Below are 19,478 nucleotides of genomic sequence, written 5' to 3' on the forward strand. Positions count from 1 at the left end.
ATACCTCAGTCTGAGGTGGGGCTTTAATGAAATGGAAACCTGAATAGTGAGGTGAGGAGGATTCTGGGAATTTCATTTGATTTTACTATTTGTGTTCAGATCTAGAGTTTTCCTCCTGTGAAGTCTGGAGATCATATGACCATCACATTGCCTCCACCTCCCTCCCTGATAGAATAGAGAAATACAAAGAAGATTCTAGAAGGCACCAGAGAGATCATGGAGGAGAGGTGAGCGGTGCTGGGAATTCTGGGACATTATCCAGTAACAGACAAGGGATGTGTCTGGATGGTGACTGTATCATTGTGTGTGTCAGGTTCCTATAAGGTGTCAGGATGTCACTGTCTATTTCTCCATGGAGGAGTGGGAGTATTTAGAAGGACACAAGGATCTCTACAAGGACGTCATGATGGAGAATCAGCCGCCCCTCACATCACCGGGTAAGAGGAGACTTTATTGTAAAGGAGAGAGCAGTACGGAGGATCCACCTAGATCCCCCATCATCTGATAAACACATAGAAACAATGTATTCAGTCAGTGTGTGTGTTTCCTACAGATGGATCCAGTAATGGAAACCCACCAGAGAGATGTCTCCGTCCTCTGTATTCCCGGGATTCCACACAGGAAGATCCCACCATCCCTCACCATCATCAGGTAGATGATTGATAATTATTGGTAGTTCTGATTTATATACAGTATGTTTGTTACAATGAATGTTTTATTATTTATTCAGAGTGGAAACCTTGGGGATGATTATATTGATGTTAAAGAAGAGTATAAAGAGGAGGATGAGGAGTATGGAGTGATGGAGGAGTTTTCAGAAGGACACAAGGATATGATGGAGCCACCTAATACCAGGAACCCACCAGAGAGATGTCCCCGTCCTCTGTATTCCCGGGATTCCACACAGGAAGGTCACACCATCCCTCACTGTTACAAGGTTGGTGAGACAGAGATTATAAAACACAGACTCATGGAGACAATGTGTGTATTTTTATGTGATGTCACAATAATAAATCTTATATTTTACAGATGATATTCTTTCATTTTCTTGGTTTAGAGTGGAGATCCAATCGATATAGAATTTGAGGTGAAAGCAGAAGAAGAAGAGACGTATGTGAGGGATGATCAGCAGTCTATGGAGGAGGATGGAATAACGGGGACATTTATAGAGGAGGACACTCCTACAGAGATCAGCACAGGTGGGTCATTAACACTAAATACATTCCTCCACCCATACTGCTCACTGATTGGTCCAGAGTAGGGCGGGGACTGCGTGATATCAGCCTGTAATCCCCTGGTCACTTTCCTGAGCTGTGTTCCCCGTCCTGAATTTCTGTATTTCTCTCGGATAATCTTCCTTCTCTGTGCTGCAGACACAATTTATGTCTCTAGACTGGATTTATGGAGATTCTGGGGTTCAGCTGGCAGCAAAATGTTCATTTTCACCATAGACGTTACTAGACTTAGACACCTGGGGTATGTGCTTCGGGTCTTCTGCCACTTCCTTGGGTCTAGTAAGATCTCTGACAGAACAATTCTCCCAGGGTTACTTGCTCTGTTATTTGCTGGCTGTGCCGGGGGGAGGGATATGTCTGTATAGTCTCTCACCCAAGTCACTGAGTGCAGTCTCAGGAGATGGGAGGCAGCGGTGTGGGACCTCTGCAATTTGTTTCATGTGAACATTAAGAGTGGGTGTAAACCCTCCATATACCCAGTGAAGTGACTGTCCTCAGGGGATACATAGAAATGAAACAAATCCTCCTACATAAGTTGTACCCCTTTATCTGCATTCCTCTCTTTACAAAGTCCAGAATTTAGACAGTTTGTCTGAGCAGTCAGAAAAAAGGGGACGGGAATGTAAAGTTACAGCTTTTCCTTAATAGAGACTGCTATGTCATGTTAGTTTTTGGCTGGGCTGTACTTAGCTCAGACTGATTGTTCAGTTTTTCGCCTGGTTTTTCCCTAAGCTTAAGCGGAGTTGTGATTTCTCACTGTGGCCAGTAGATGTCACCGCTATCACTGGACATAGTATGACATTTCACCAACCAAACTAAAATGATAATAAACCCAAAACCAAAAATGTCATACATTGCAGCTTACCAATCATTGGATGTGGTGGCTGCATTACTTTTCTTTTTAAGGCTTTTTCCCCTCTGTTTTCACCTGGTCACACCTTCTGTATTAGAGCGCCACCACTCTGGAGACAGCAGCGTTATTAGTCTCGGGGGGGGGGGGGGGGGGCGGAGAGTGTTAGATGTATTATAAGATTTAAAAACAGTAACAAATTGAAGCCAAACTCCATCTCACACTTTATAATCAGTTACAGCAAACTGTTTTTTCCTTTGGGATAAAAGTTTTACAAGAATAAATAAAAGCTGATCGTTGTAAGCACCCCTGTCAGTGGTAAATGGTCTGCCCCATCCCACTAACTGATACATTCTGCTTTAGAGTTGGGGCTTTTATAGAACAGATTTACTGGCCAGATCACCAGATGAACATATAAGAAATCTTAAAAAGGAAAACTAACATCACATCTAAGAATCGATAAGCTGCAATATAATAAATATTTTCTTTGGGTTTAATGTCTTACATTAAGAATATTTATATTTCTGTCAGCCAATCCAGTAGGAGGTTTATGTCACTGGTGCATGCTGGGGGAGGAAATAAATATTTGGGACAGGCCATGTGCTCGCTCTCTTCCCCTGGGATGAGGTGTAGGGAGGGGCTGCTGGATGGAGCTCTGCTGTTTGGTCCATTAGCCTGTTTTAGGGCCTAACATGTGCTGAAGTGGTTGTGAAGCTGTCCTGCCTGGTCTGGAGGAAGCTGTGCCAAGGAGGAGACCCAGGGGAGGCCCCTTGCTAGAAAGAGTCATGAAGAAGACCGGTCTCTAAGGAGGGCCCAATAACCTTTTATGGTCCCGGTATTTATGCCATGGATTCAGCCCTGGGGTGAACGGTTAGCCTGCCCCTGGCTTTCGGAGGAGTTATGCTGCCTTTTGAATGTCAGAGGGATTCTACATTCATATTACACATTACATACTCCTGACCCCTGCACTATATACTCTGTGTTGTACATTACATACTCCTGACCCCTGCACTATATACTCTGTGTTGTACATTACATACTCCGGACCCCGTTACTATATACTCTATGTTGTACATTACATAGCAGATTTCTGCTCTCTCCTGTCTACCCACTGCTATGGTATATATACACATAATATGGATTCTCTTTTGATACACCCATTTCCTACCAGCTGGACATTTTATATCTGATGATTTGATTGGAGGACAGACTTTTACATGTTGATAATGATGTGATAACTTCCTCAAACTGTGGACACTTAAACAGAAAGTGATAATGAGGGAGGAGTCGGTAACCCAATGATGGTGGTCTTCAGGATCAGTCCAGTCTTCATCTTGGTTGTTCTCCCCCCATCCTCACTCTCTGACCTCTGGTGGGGCTCAGCCCCGCTGTTATTCATGACTAAATCATGGACTAAATAAGGAAGTGCAGGACTTCTTGTGTTGGGAACATGGCAATAATCCCCTCATCACTGTCACTCCTATAAAGGACAGTTCTCGTTGTTTCCTCACTCTCTGACTAAGGTCCATGAATAAAGAAATGAACTGGTAGGAGATCAGAGGACCCATTTACTAGTCACAGGCAATGGTAGATAGTGAGTAGGTGTCCCACACATCAAGCCATGGCCTGGCGTAAGTCCAGACTGAGACTGCCATTTACTATCATACAACAGGTCTTGACTTGATGTGTGGCTCCTGGGACACCTAGTGACCCTCTACCATTTACTGGTTACCTTGAGGGGGGAATTGTAAGATCCTCAGAGACAAAGCTGCCTGATGTGGGCAGAGTCCTGGTTTAGGGGAACCAATCTACTGATGTCTAGTAATAATCTTTTTATTTCTATTTTAGTACATGGATGGGAGATGAGGAAAACCTCAGAGGATTGTCTGGCTTTGTCTCCAGACTGTAAAGTAGAAGATGAGGACATCACACAGTATAGTCCAGGAGAAAAGCCGGCTACCTCAAATGTCCATCCGGCACCACACAGTGTAGATGGACCATCGTATTCCTCTTATCCTGAGGAACCTCAGACTGTGAGGGACAGTGCCGGACCATCGTATTCCTCTTATCCTGAGGAACCTCAGACTGTGAGAGACGGGGCCGGACCATCGTATTCCTCTTATCCTGAGGAACCTCAGACTGTGAGAGACGGTGCCGGACCATCGTATTCCTCTTATCCTGAGGAACCTCAGACTGCGAGGGACTGTGCCGTCCTTACAACAGATAAGAGGTTCTCCTGTACTGAGTGCGGGAAGTGTTTCCGTTTAAAATACCAACTTAATGTGCATAAAAGATCTCACACTGGTGAGAAGCCATATTCCTGTCCTGAGTGCGGGAAATGTTTTGCATACAAGTCCAATTTTTCCAGACATCAGAGAACGCACACTGGTGAGAAGCCGTATTCCTGTCCTGAGTGCGGGAAATGCTTTCCATCACAGTCCCATCTTTCCATACATCAGAGATGGCACACTGGTGAAAAGCCGTATTCCTGTCCTGAGTGCGGGAAATGTTTTACACAGAAGTCCGATCTTTCCAAACATCAGAGATTGCACACTGGTGAGAAACTGTATTCCTGTCCTGAGTGCGGGAAATGTTTTACACAGAAGTCTGCTCTTTACACACATCAGAGATTGCACACTGGTGAGAAGCCGTATTCCTGTCCTGAGTGCGGGAAATGTTTTGCACAGACGTCCGCTCTTTCCAAACATCAGAGATCGCACACTGGTGAGAAACTGTATTCCTGTCCTGAGTGCGGGAAATGTTTTACACAGAAGTCTGCTCTTTCCACACATCAGAGATTGCACACTGGTGAGAAGCCGTATTCCTGTCCTGAGTGCAGGAAATGTTTTGCACAAGCGTCCGCTCTTTCCAAACATCAGAGATCGCACACTGGTGAGAAGCCGTATTCCTGTCCTGAGTGCGGGAAATGTTTTGCAGAGAAGTCTTATCTTTCCACACATCAGAGATCGCACACTGGTGAGAAGCCGTATTCCTGTCCCGAGTGTGGGAAAGATTTTTCAGAGAAGTCCACTCTTTCCACACATCAGAGATTGCACACTGGTGAGAAGCCGTATTCCTGTCCTAAGTGCGGGAAATGTTTTTCACGGAAGTCCGCTCTTTCCACACATCGGAGATCTCACACTGGTGAGAAGCCGTATTCCTGTCCTGAGTGCGGGAAATGTTTTTTAGAGAAGTCCGCTCTTTCCACACATCAGAGATTACACACTGGTGAGAAGCCATATTCCTGCCCTGAGTGCGGGAAATGTTTTCCACAGAAGTCCAATCTTTCCAGACATCAGAGATCGCACACAGGGGAGAAGCCACATTCCTGTCCTGAGTGAGGGAATTGTTCCTCACTGAAGTCCTTTTTTCCTGTACATCAGGGGTCCCACACAATCCTCGAGGTGTATTAGTGCCTTGGGTGCGGGAAATGTCTTCTATATGAATGTTGGTGGACATGTGGGGTAGAAGCACACCGTGATATACTGTATAAAAAGTGGTTGAAAAACACAGGGGGATTGTCAAACACTCGCCCAGCGCTTAAAAACTGAGAGTAAAAACCACATAACCATAAAAGACTCGATATAAATTAACATAAAAGTTGCTGATCGCAGCTACTGTAAAAAAGAAGCAATCTAAAACATAATGTAATAAATACTAGCAATGTCCAGCATGAATCACATTCAGCAGCGCTTAATATGTATTCAACATATCCTGCTCATATAGTCCTCATGTGAGTGTTATACCAACAAAACAGTCTCTATTCAAACAAAGGCATGTATTCCTCAAATATTCGGTGTTCCCGGTGCTCTGAAATACTTAATCCGGTATAAGCCTTCACCACACCATCAGTGACCCCTTAGGAGTGGGCACTCACCAGAGATAACATGGAAATACGCCTGTAAGCATTGGTTGCTTGAACCCTTGATACTCCGGACCACCTCTGCTCACACCAGAAGGACTCCGCTTACCAGTCTCAGTCGGGGATCAGCTCATAACCATATAAAATTGGAAAAATAGGAGGCACAATAGTGTGATACCGTTTCACAAAGCTTTATTTAGTACCCACTCTTTCACATACTCGTTCCTCTTACCCCCAAAATACCCCTAGGAATGTGCCTATAATGAACAGATTTGCTCCTTTGTCCAATGAGATTAGGGAGCCTGATCGCTACATGACAACTCATCCTCAGAATGGGGTAGTGCCCCCGAATCGGCAGGGAGGATGGTCAGGAGACCCAGATGCACATTCATCACAGCAACAAGACCAATATTCTAGGGGAGGGGATAGACAACATCAGAATGTACCTTATACTTCTAACCAGCGTTTTTTTCCCGGGGTTACCCCCAAGGTAAAAAGACGAAAAAACACAAAAAAGGGGGGCAAGAGGGGGGAGGAGACTCCGCCAGAAAAAGGAGGCCTCTTTAAAGGATGGAGGTCTCTTTAATCTCAGCTCTGCCCCGATTTCCAATGACGAAAAATGTGTTTTAAATAGGGGGCTGAAATATGCACCCCCAAAACAGCTGGATAAATTTGGTACATTTATTGACCTCCAAAAATATGTCAGGAAGGTCAATATAAAGAGGTATCTAGCCACCAATCCTATAAAGTCTAAATCAGAGTACGTTATGGGTATCAAAAACACCAATTTTTCCAATGCCTCTACGTTCAATCCCCCTGGTGCAGTAGCACCTGCTGTGGCGGTGTTCAGGGACTTGGTCGCCAAGGATATAGACCAACTCCAACTGAACAAATGTGGGATGAGTCTTGCCTTTAACAGAGACTTAAAGTCTCTTAAAGAACGTAAGGACATAGTCGTGAGGCCTGCTGACAAGGGCGGCGGGATAGTCATAATGGACACCGCCGCCTATGATACGGAAATGCTCAGACTTTTGTCGGATAGGGAGACGTATCTGCCTTTAAGAGGGGATCCTACACTCAGGTACAAAAAGGAGCTGGTTAGCTTGGTGAATGAGGGTTTTGTTAGGAAACTCCTCACTAAGAAAGAAAAGGCATTTTTGGTGCCTTCCGCTCCAAGAGTGCCCGTTATGTATTTTTTGCCCAAAATACATAAGGATCCAGTTTGCCCACCCGGGAGGCCTATAGTTAGCGGTATCGATTCCGTTACCTCCCGGGTGGGCAAATATATTGACCATTTTCTCCAACCCATAGTGGTTAAGTTGCCCTCATACCTACGAGACTCCACGCAGGTGATTAACGAGCTTAGTCGTATCACCTGGCAAGAGAATTATATATTGGTTACAGCTGACGTTGCGTCACTGTATACCATAATATCGCACCAACATGGTAGAGAGGCAGTGTCTCACTATTTGGGACTTGAGAACCTTTTGGGTTTTCAGAGGGATTATATCATCTCCCTCTTGGACTATGTCATGACCAGGAACTATTTTTGGTTCAATGGAACTTACTATTTGCAGAACAGGGGGGTGGCCATGGGCGCGAAATTCGCGCCCAGTATGGCCAACCTGTTCATGGCCAAGTGGGAGGAGGATGTCGTCTGGGGTGTGCCTAGGCCGGAGCTTGTGCTCTGGCGTAGGTACATAGACGACATCCTCTTCCTGTGGGATGGCACAGGGGAGTCCCTGAGTCAGTTCATGGATACCCTTAATGGTAACCAAAGAGGCATAAGTCTGACCTACGAGTCGAGTAACAAGGAGATTCATTTTCTCGACTTGAGGATCCGTATAGAGGAGGGTCAAATTGTTACTTCCACTTTTTTTAAGCCGACTGACAGGAACGGATTCATAGATACCACCAAAACAGTCTCTATTCAAACAAAGGCATGTATTCCTCAAATATTCGGTGTTCCTGGTGCTCTGAAATACTTAATCCGGTATAAGCCTTCACCACACCATCAGTGACCCCTTAGAAGTGGGCACTCACCAGAGATAACATGGAAATACGCCTGTAAGCATTGGTTGCTTGAACCCTTGATACTCCGGACCACCTCTGCTCACACCAGAAGGACTCCGCTTACCAGTCTCAGTCGGGGATCAGCTCATAACCATATAAAATTGGAAAAATAGGAGGCACAAGCTCCGGAATTAGACCAAGACCTCAATGACTACCCGCTAATCGGTTAGGGTACATATAGGGAACAGTGTGCAGTGTGTCTGTGTCCTCTGTTGAAGTCGCATACGACGAAACGCGTCAGAACACAGGCACGCTGTTTCCCGGGTAGTCATTGAGGTTTTGGTCTAATTCCGGAGCTTACCCATAAGTCATACGGAGAGATCCTGTGCAGGAACGGTGAGCAGGCCATCACATCGTGATTACCTAATTACAGGCTTGAATATTTTTATCTTGATGTAAGCAGATTGGATGTGGGGGTTGTTTTATGTGAAAGAGTGGGTACTAAATAAAGCTTTGTGAAACGGTATCACACTATTGTGCCTCCTATTTTTCCAATTTTATATGGTTATGAGCTGATCCCCGACTGAGACTGGTAAGCGGAGTCCTTCTGGTGTGAGCAGAGGTGGTCCGGAGTATCAAGGGTTCAAGCAACCAATGCTTACAGGCGTATTTCCATGTTATCTCTGGTGAGTGCCCACTCCTAAGGGGTCACTGATGGTGTGGTGAAGGCTTATACCGGATTAAGTATTTCAGAGCACCGGGAACACCGAATATTTTAAGAATACATGCCTTTGTTTGAATAGAGACTGTTTTGGTGGTATAACACTCACATGAGGACTATATGATCAGGATATGTTGAATACATATTAAGCGCTGCTGAATGTGATTCATGCTGGACATTGCTAGTATTTATTACATTATGTTTTACACCGTGATATACACTTCAGATATACTCCATGGCTGATCTTCATCATGTAAGAAACACTTCATAAGGAGATCAGAGATCACCAAAGACATGGATGAAGTGTTGTCCCGTGTCGGCCATTGATAGCAGGAGAAAAAAAAATGGAGTCCTTACCTTTCATTGGCTGAGTACATTTTGTGCGGAAAGATTTCACAAACATTTAGAGGTCTTTTCTTTAAATAAATGTGTGATTGTCTATAATCGTCAGCTCCATCTAGTGACCATAATGTGTTATTTCGCTTTTTTTAATTGAGGTATTTTGGGACAAATACTGGATTATGGCCTCTAGATGGAGCTGAGGATTCTCTTCATAGGCCGCTATGAACTGAATGTACAATCTGATCAATGTACTGTACTCACGTTGTCACTGGGGGTGTTGAAAATGATCGGCGCATCGCCATGCAGCCTTTTCCGATTCGGTTACGATGCGGAACCCAGAATAATTGCGGTTGTGCGTGACGTCATCCTGGCTCCTCCCCCACCCCCTCCCCCCACAGAAGTGTCATTGCTGGATTAACAGCCGTTGGCCTGGCTGCGTCCGGCGCTGTTCCCCTCTCATTGGAGGGTGTTGCTTCAGGAGGCGGGCGATGCAGAACATCAATGTGCCGCCCCCACGCTCTCCGCCTTTCCTCGGGATTTGTATCTCTGTCACCTCCCCCATGGGCGGGTGTAGTGCCGCTCGGCGCAAACATCATCATCACATCCCTGGGATGAGACACAGAGTCTTCTTCAGGAAATGAGCTGCGAGGGGAGGGGGAGGGGTAATAGACCAGCCTGCCATGTTTAATGTAAGTGAGGGGTGAGTGCATAGAAGTGGCCCATCCCCTTCCTCTGCTGTACCTCCAGTCTGTGTACTGTGTGTGCCTATCACATTGGGGCCTTAGTTGCTGCCAAAAGACTCCCCAATGATTTGTTAAAGTGATACTAAAGGGTATTCTTATTCTTTTCTGTAAAATAAAGAAAGATATCATACTTACCTGCTGGTCGTCTCCTGTACCATGTCTGTAATCTCTGACCGTCTCCTGAACCATGTCTGCAGTCTCTGACCGTCTTCTGTACCATGTCTGCAGTCCCTGACCATCTCCTGTACAGTATATGCAATCTCTGACCATCTCCTGTACCATGTCTGCAGTCTCTGACCATCTCCTGTACCATGTCTACGGTCTCTTACCGTCTCCTGTACCATGTCTGCAGTCTCTGACCGTCTCCTGTACCATGTCTGCAATCTCTGACCGTCTCCTGTACTATGTCTGCAGTCCCTGACCATCTCCTCTACAGCATCTGCAATCTCTGACCGTCTCCTGTACCATGTCTGCAGTCTCTGACCATCTCCTGTACCATGTCTACAGTCTCTGACTGTCTCCTGTACCATGTTTGCAATCTCTGACCGTCTCCTGTACTATGTCTGCAATCTCTGACCATCTCCTTCACCATGTCTGCAATCTCTGACCGTCTCCTGTATCATGTCTGCAGTCTCTGACCGTCTCCTGTACTATGTCTGCAGTCTCTTACCATCTCCTGTACCATGTCTGCAGTCTCTGACCTTCTCCTGTACCATGTCTGCAGTCTCTGGCTGTCTCCTGTACAACGTCTGCAATCTCTGACCGTCTCTTGTACTATGTCTTCAGTCTCTGACCATCTCCTGTACCATGTCTGCAGTCTATATATTTTTTCCTTTATATATATATATATATAATATACATACATATACACCCTATTTATTTTTATAAAACACAGTATTGCCACGCTATAGGAAATAAATATATAAACAGTTCAATTGATCACAAATCTCAAAGGTAAAGCAGCCACACAAAACCTGGAAAATTACAGATTTAAAACACATAAAAAACGAAATGTGGCGCTGAACCCTAAAACATAATATGATGTAAATGAGGAAACAGTCCATGCAGATGTATCTTCACTTTAAAAGAGGCAAGTCCAGAGTGAAACCACCACCAGAAGAGCACTCAACACACCACCACTCCTTACCAGATGGAGTTGACCCCCACAACAGAGATCAATTGCACGTGTGTACAGGATCAGAGATATCCCACTCAAATGTCCGGTTCACAGGCTCAGAGTGTTGATAGAAAAAAGGAGAAAACATCACATAGTGCAGACTGTTTCCAAGAAGTTTATTCCCACTAATTAAGGCCACTTACAGAATCCAGAAGTTTTCCTCGCTTTCATATCAAGAAGCTCCCCTCTGGTTCTGAGGCATTCCTGTTGGCAAACACTCGGTCTGTGGCCGTCCTATCTCCTCCTAGCTACGGCACGCGTCGCCTAGTACGCCTCCCGACGCACGTTTCGACATAGACTGTCGTTGTCAAGGGATGAGGCTGCGGCGCACGCTAGTGCCTTAAAAAGCGACGGAGGAGAAAAAAAACGCCCACCGGAAGTGCGCAATACCCGGAAACCGGATATGCGCTCCACAGTCCAGAACCACCCGGACCGGAAGGAAATAGAGGAGGAGAAAGACATGCTGAAAGGATGATGAGAAAAAAATCAAAAATCATCACTAACATTAACTTAATTAGCAGTCCGCTCCTCCATATCAAATGCCCTAAACTAAAAAAATATTTAAAGCAAGGCATATGCATCAAGGATAAAAACTATCCACCATAGATTAAAAACACAGCCCGAGGAGATAGCGCCACCTGCCGGTGTGGACCAAAGGAACGCTCATAAACATTGGGGAGTCACAATAGCATTACAATAAAATCTGAACAAAATAAAAATATAAAGAAACATAAAAATATTGCACCAAATACATAACAATATTTAAAAACATGTCACAGGATATAAAATCATAAAAATATAACAAATCCAAAACATTGTCACAAATTGCACCGAAGGATAGACACTAAGAGTTATTGATGTGGGCATTCAAATCCCATTCTACGTTAAGGCCTAAGGGGGTATAGCATCTGAGTCTATAAATCCAATTAGTTTCGAGCTTAGAAACCCCCCTTATCATATTGCTTCCCCTCCAGTGGCCTGAAAAGCTATCTATGCCCAAAAATAAGGTCCCACTAGGATCCTTATTATGACACTCGGCATAGTGCCTCGAAAGACTATGCTTGGGGAAGCCCTTGACTATGTTGGCCACATGCTCCTTGAGCCTTACATGAAGCTCCCGAATAGTGCGGCCAACATAGTCAAGGCCGCATGGACACCTCACCAGATAAACCACATATCTTGTGGTACACGTGATGAAGGGCCTAATGGTGAAATCCTGGCCCGCGGTCTCAGATCTAAAGGTATCTATGCGTCTCCTCTTTTCCACATTTAATTTGCAGATAGCACACCTCCTACATCTGTGAAAACCTCCCATCTGCTGAAAAAATGAGACCTTTTTGGGAGGGTCCCGGATGTTGGGAGCTATCTGTAACCTCAAAGGGGGAACACCCCAATAAATAACTTGAGGCTGTGGAGGTAAAAGAGGACCCAACACCCCGTCATTTTTTAGGATGTGCCAGTGACGACGTAAGATGTTCTTTACAGAGAAATGTTGGGTTGAGTATGTGGAAAAAAAGGCGAAATCGAAGGTTTTTTGTGACTCCCTCGTTTTCGGCTGTAGGAGGTCATCCCTAGGCCTAGAATCCGCTCTAGACATGGCCTGGATCAAGAGGGATTCATCGTAGCCTTTTTCCAAAAATCTATCCTTCAAAATGGAAGCCTCTCGTAAAAAGTCCTCCCTCCGTGAACAGTTACGCTTCAAACGTAAAAACTGACTGACAGGAACGGACTCCAACCCCACCTTATGATGGCATCTCTTGGTATCTATGAATCTATGAATATTTATTTTTATACTTAACCTCTTTCTTAGAATAATTGCTTTTACACTTGTTTGAATTATAGGTGTCCGAGTCTGCATCTGCTGGGTCCCCCCCCCCCCTTTTTTTAGGACCGATTGGCTTATACCCACCTCAACCCTTGGTTAGACTCCTCCCCTCACTGCGCTCTCATTCCCTTATGGTCACAGGGCCTGCTTTGGTTTGTTACATGTAAGTAGTAGGATCTTATGTATACAATATTTCTAAGGGAGCAATTTGGTGTATTCTTTTTATTTTTTAAGATTTTTGTATTCTAAAATTAGCTTATATTTCTCTTGCGTCCTCCGACAGTCGCCGCCCACTCATACAGTCTTCACCAATGGGGTATTGACTTCCTCTCCTTAGGAGTAGCTAGGCAAAAGACTTGCTAAAACAAAAGCATTTACATAGACACACCCATGGGGGCTGTCCCACTGGTCCAATACCCCCCCTGCAATAGCCATCCCAACTCAGTTTGGTAGCAAGCATTTAAGTGTATAAGAACCCCAAAAGAGGGGCGGGGGCGGCGACTGTCGGAGGACTCAGAGCAAGGAATTTTACGGTAAGATTTTACAAAAATTCAATTTTTTCTTACGTCCTCCGACAGTCGCCGCCCACTCATACAGTCTTCACCAATGGGGATGTCCCAAAGCAGTGTAGACATGAGGCGCGGGAAACGCAACCATCAGAAAAAGGCAACTCAGTACCCATATCAGAGAAAGTAACCTTACCTGAACAGCAAGGGCAACAAAAAAGCTCAACAGGAGCAACAACCCAGGAAAGCAAAAAACCAAGGGGATAAACAACCCCAATAGCCAGAGACCCACACAAAACCTGGGTCCCCTACGGTACTGCCGCACAGAGATCTTTGTGGCCAAAGGAGGCATCAGCTGATGCCAGAACATTAATTTTGTAGAATTTGGAAAAAGTGTGCACTGACGACCAAGTCGCAGCCTTGCACACCTGGGCCACCGAAGCCTGATGCCGAAGGGCCCAGGATGTACTCACCGATCTGGTAGAGTGCGCCTTGACAGGGAAGGGTGGTACCCATTCCCTCAACGAATAGGCCTGAACAATTGTCTGTCTGATTCATTTTGAAATGGTCGCCGCAGACGCAGCCATACCCTTCTGAGGTCCCTATGGAAGGACAAAGAGAGAATCCGATTTTCGAAAGGATTCAGTCGACGACAGGTAAACCCTGATCGCCCTGACAACATCCAAAGAATGCAAAGCAATCTCTTTAGGATGCTTAGGATTCGCACAGAGCGAAGGTAAGATAATGTCCTCATTGAGGTGAAAATCCGAAACCACCTTTGGAAGAAAGGACGGGTTAGGTCGCAAAACCACCTTATCCCTATGAACCACCAGGTAAGGGGTGCGGCAAGACAACGCCGCCAACTCCCACACTCTGCGAGCAGAAGGGATCGCTACCAGAAAGGCAACCTTTTTAGATAGCAGAGACAACAAAATTTTCCTGATGTTTTCAAAAAGGGAACGTTGTAATAGAACCAAGTTCAAGTCCCATGGAGGCAGAGGCTCCCTTCTAGGAGGGACCAAGTGACGCAAACCTTCCAAGGCACTACCAACGCATCCAAGGCGTCTGCCAGAGGATCGCGCGTTCTTGCCACGAACCTTTCCACCTTGTGGTTTAGCCTAGATGCGAACAGATCCACATCCAGGGATCCCCACTTCGCACACAGCATTAGAAATACCTCCGGGTGCAGGGACCATTCCCCCTGGTCCAGGGTCTGGCGGCTCAGATAATCTGCCTGCCAATTCTCAACACCTGGAATGTGAACTGTCGATATTGCCGGGACAGTCTCGGCCCAAGACAGAATACTGGTCACTTCCTGGGCCGCCCGGGCACTTCTGGTCCCCCTTGGTGGTTGATGTATGCCACCGCAGTGGCATTGTCCGTCTGCATCTGTACAGGACAGCCCTGAAGACGATCCGACCAATGGAGCAGGCACAGCCTGATCGCTCTCAATTCCAATATGTTTATCGGAAGGGAGAATTCCTCCTCCGACCAAATGCCCTGGGCAGTTAGGTTGGCATCCGTGGGATAACTAGTCTACTAGTATTAACTAGTAATAACTAGTATTAATGTGGTTGTAATTTCGCATTTGTGGGAGGAGTTATCCATTGAGACCTGTTTCCAACCGGGGGATGGCGCTGTATCCTCTTGTGTGTCCTAAGTGGTAGTGTCATCTGAGTGTATTTATGCACTTTAGGACCATGAGTGTCCTTCCGGTGAGACAGTATTAAAATTATTGGTCCTGTAATATGGATCTAGATCTCACTTATATGGGACTATCGAGATGCGCTGGTCATCAGCGATCTTGGAGTCCCTATATGTGCAATTGATTAATTTTCAATTGAAATGTTGTTAATAACGGTACGACTTCCGGGGTGCTGGCACGCAAATTGATGGCTTCCGGCTTCTGACCGTGCTGGTTCCGATATCAGGGATGCTGGCATGTAATGTACTAGCTTCCTGTTCTGGATTATGTCAAATCCGATCTGTTATTTACGGTTGTTGGAGCGCAACTGCACAACTTCCGTGATCCAGGTCGTAGACTAGTTATCCCGCCCTTTCCGCCTCGCTCAGCATATAAATACTGATGGCTTACCGCAGGCCACACTCCCTGACGACGTCAATTGGCTGACGAAACGCGTAGGAGGAGCCTGCGGCACGCCACGCTGAGATACACGAGGGGACGCGGCGGCCATTTTCTTGGTTGGGAACTAGGTCCTGGAATTGCTCCCTCGAGATACATGCTGTAACATCTCCTTTCAAATGTGAGTTGCCACTTTTGTTTTGTGGTTTAAATAAATGTGTGACTGTACTTCACCATGGGAGTTGTCCCTTCTTTTTATTTATGTACTTATATCGAGTGGAGTGGTTGAGATCTTCCTAGTGAGCTGTTCAGATCTTCCTAGTGAGCTGGGCTGTCATCTACTTGGTCTGTCTGATCTCCAATACAAGCGGTCAATGATCTCTGTGGTGGGGATCATTGCGTTGTGGTAAGGGGCCATTTTTTCTACTTGGTGGTGGTCTCCATACACTGGATTTCAGGATGGTGAAAGTTTGATACGAGATTCGGGGAGCACTTTCTTCCTCTCTTTTTTGACGGACCTATCCTTCCAACTATTTGCATTTGTTTTATATGGACTGTTGAGTTCATTTGAACTGTTATTACTAGCGCTACACCATATTTTGTTAAATGCCAGTTTATGTGGCATCGCAAACAGGACACTGTAGGCTCTGATGGCAAAACACATAAAATTAAACAATTTATTAATTGTGGGACCCCTTTTGTTATCTATGGTATCCTGTGTCCTTGTGGGTTGTTATATGTCAGCCGCACAACTCGCCCCTTGAGAGTTCGTATTGGCGAACACAAGTGCAACATCATCCATGGGAAAGACAAATATTCAGCCCCCCGGCATTTTAAGACTAAACATAATGGGGACCCCACATGCATGAAAATTTTTGGCGTTGAGGCCATTTCCGACAAACTCGATAAGGGTAGAAGATACCAGAAGCTTTGTAAGCGTGAAAACCTCTGGATCTTTACCCTTGGCAGCTTGGCACCTAAAGGGCTGAATGAGGACATTGAGGTTCACAGCTTAGTTCAGTAGTTTAGGCAGGGCTGGCCCAAGACATTGTGCTGCCTGGGTCCAAAAATATAATGCTGCCCCCCCAAAAAAAAAATACGCCCACCTTAAGGCCCCCACATTCATTATTTTATATAATGATAATTAAAACTAAACATTTTGCTAGGTTCACATCTGTGTGGTGTGGGAGTGCGTGTAAATTGCACTTGTTCCCATATCCACATGCAACTGCACAAGAATTGTGCTGCTTTAAGAAAACACATGGGGGTGCCACTAACTCTCAATGGCACTCCCAATGTGATGCGGTTTCCCAGGCATGGAATGCATGGTGACAAAGCACATGTGGTTTCTGTGCATTTGCGTCTTAAAAAAAGGTTCAGGGGACCTTTTTTCTGCATGAAATCCAGGTGAAGTAGCCCATTCACATCATGGGCTGCTATGCCCCTGCAAACGCAGCATGCAGAACTATGTAGCTGTGAACCTAGGCTTGGACCTTGTGCTGTTGCCATGGGCAACAGCTTAACTTGTATCTCAATTTTTGCAAAACTACCACATTAGTTTGGATGGGATTCTTTTTAGCCAATGCTCATCACTTGATAAGGGACTTGGTGAAGGTGCATTTTGGTGCGCCACCATCCTCCAGCCACCCCCCTCCCCTCCACAATTTGTAGCCAGTATGTATGAACAGATTCTTCCTAGTCGCTTTGTATACTGAACACATATAACACAGTCATTTTACCACAAAATAATCCTAATTGCCACGGCCGTTTGAAGGAATTTGGGGGCCCCAAGCAAAATGGATATGGAGGCCCCCCCCACCCCCGCACACACGCAAACCCTACAGGAACCACAGCATAGCCATACAGTTTAAGTTCACCCACACTTTATATAAATAAAAAATGAGTACAGTGCAAATACTGCTTGAAAAAATATTTGAAATTTGAACATTTTCAACAATTGAACATTTGCAAAAAACACCACTGTACCATAAAATCAAATATACATTAAAAAGTAAAGTGCACAATAACTAAATCTAACATACACACACACTCACATTAACATTTTTCAGCTCTCACAAACATGTGCAAATTATCTAAAACTGTTGTTTGCGAGCCTTGTGTAACGAGGTTTTTGGGACGCCCCCTAGTGTCTTTGGGGTCCCTAAACCTAGTTAACTCACTATGCCTGACAGGCGGGTCCTGAGCCTCCGCTATCTGGGAGCTGGGGTACATGTCTGCGGCAGTGCCTCCACCCAGTGGGGCATCCGGGGTAAAGATGTGGGGTCCCACTGGGAACATACTTGGTGCAATGAGACTGACACAGCCTAACTGGAACTAACTTTATATAGTAAGTAGCAAATGAACCAACATGCATGGGAAAATACAATAGAGTAACGCAGATAACAATGCATTATGGATTTTCCTCACCCACCCACTAGCACACCTGCGTACCACCCCCTTATCTTCGCCCTAGTGGTCGTTGGTGCACATAGGAGAGTTGGGGCCCTTATAAGTCCTGCTCCGCAGAGTCATTGAAGCAGCCTGAAATGTGCAATGTCCACTCTGAACCTCAGAGTCTTTACTGTGAGTGAGGAGACAGGTGCCCTGTGGAGATACAGGGAGGGGCTTGGCTTACCCTCACAACACGATTAACCAGATCAGTCCGCGGCAGTCTCCCCTCACAGGATTCACCAGACATCTGTACTCAGTGCTTGTCTTTGCCAGCGGGTCCCTCTCTCAGCTGGTGTGGTCTTGGGTGAAGCAAGTTCTCTCAGCAAGGTTCTATCTCTGTGCTACAGTCTTTCACGGCTAGTAGCCTGTCCTCTCCCTGGCTGGGCATGTGGTAACCTCCAGGAGTCTTCCAGGACCTTCTTGATCGGGGCTGTGTCTGGAAGTCCTAACAGGACCTGCGATAATGTCACAATCATGAGACTGACCAGGCAGCCAGTCATGTGATCAATGCTCAATGTTTTAATAACAGCATACTGAGTCCATCTGCCATCTACTGGGCCTTTCAGATAATACAGCCTGTGTAACTCCACAGGGTTACACTTGTTTTCTGCAAAGGCAATCACAATGTCCTCCATATCCAAAGACTGGCGAACATCACGCTCAATTGACATAAGTGGCAGTCCTGTGAGCCTTTCTTGGCCCATGGTGGACCTCATGTAATTTTTTATCAGCTTCAAAGCTGAGAAGCTCCTCTCACCAGAGGCCAATGACACAGGGAGAGTCAGGAGGAGACGCAAAGCAATGCTTAAATTACTGTACAAATCCAGTAGCTTCTCACTGTATATGTAATTAAGCATGTCAAATGGTGAAGTGGCTACATGGTCTGGAAAAGTGTAGAGAGATGAATTGATCTCAAGTGCCAAGTCATCAGCATCAATGTCATGGAGGGTTTGTTCCAATTTTTTGCAACGTTCATAAAGCTTTCCATTCTTTATTGTCTGCTTCATGTTGTCCTTTGAGAACAGAAAGTCATAAAGGTCATAAACACCCTTCAATCTTGCAAACCTGTCACTTAGGCTTCTGAGGGCAGTGTCAACCATGGTCAGAAATAAGTCTCTTCTGAAAGTCTCGTCTGGAGTAGACTGAGTTTCCTCTGTACCTTCATATAGAGACTGTCTTTTATTTTTACGCTGCCTTTTCTCAGGAAGGGTCATTTCCATATCCAGATTTTCTGCAATGTCTTTTGCATCAGTTTGACAGGAAGCAATCCCATTTTCCCTGAAGTCTTCAAGGTAGTCTTTTACTCCTTATTTTTCTGATCTAAGTGTTTCCATGGAAACATTTGGACTTTGTAGCAGCTTGCTGACATGATTGATCTGGTACAAAACATTGTACCAGGTCATTGCGCAAAGCAGAAAAGACCAGGTCTTCAACTCACCATGTAAGCTTTTAGCAGTGGACGTGGTCTCTGAGTCCCCCTTCTGTATAGCAATTGTCTGGAGTGCAGACAATGCATCCAGGATCTCTGGTAACTGGTATCGCACCACCTTCATGCAGTCAATCCGAGCTTCCCATCTTGTAGTTGACAAAGGTTTTAAAGTGAACTGCCCAGCATTGCACAGAGGAACTGAATACGTTATAGAGTCTTTGCAACACACCAAAGAAGGAGA

At 45.5% G+C, this 19,478-nt stretch overlaps 2 protein-coding genes across 2 annotated transcripts in view; one reads left to right on the top strand and one right to left on the bottom strand.

Annotated features, from left to right (window-relative positions):
• LOC309548756 (uncharacterized protein) overlaps positions 1–5,426 on the top strand; it is a gene marked incomplete at its 3' end in the record, with an annotated part of 240,460 nt that extends 235,034 nt beyond the window's left edge. Inside the window, exons 2-7 of the mRNA XM_082248705.1 lie at positions 214–437; positions 554–651; positions 731–937; positions 1,058–1,199; positions 3,934–4,073; positions 4,278–5,426. Coding sequence (XP_082104831.1) covers positions 353–437; positions 554–651; positions 731–937; positions 1,058–1,199; positions 3,934–4,073; positions 4,278–5,426 — 1,821 coding nt within the window. The 5' untranslated portion in view covers positions 214–352. The remainder of the gene's footprint in view (positions 1–213; positions 438–553; positions 652–730; positions 938–1,057; positions 1,200–3,933; positions 4,074–4,277) is intronic.
• The window catches only part of LOC309550230 (uncharacterized protein), a gene marked incomplete at its 5' end in the record, with an annotated part of 1,091,635 nt that overhangs the window by 815,535 nt on the left and 256,622 nt on the right, over positions 1–19,478 (bottom strand). The gene's annotated exons all lie outside the window — the stretch shown is intronic.

This window comes from Pelophylax lessonae, assembly GCF_965119305.1.
Source record: "Pelophylax lessonae genome assembly, chromosome: 3".
Taxonomy (NCBI): Eukaryota; Metazoa; Chordata; class Amphibia; order Anura; family Ranidae; genus Pelophylax; species Pelophylax lessonae.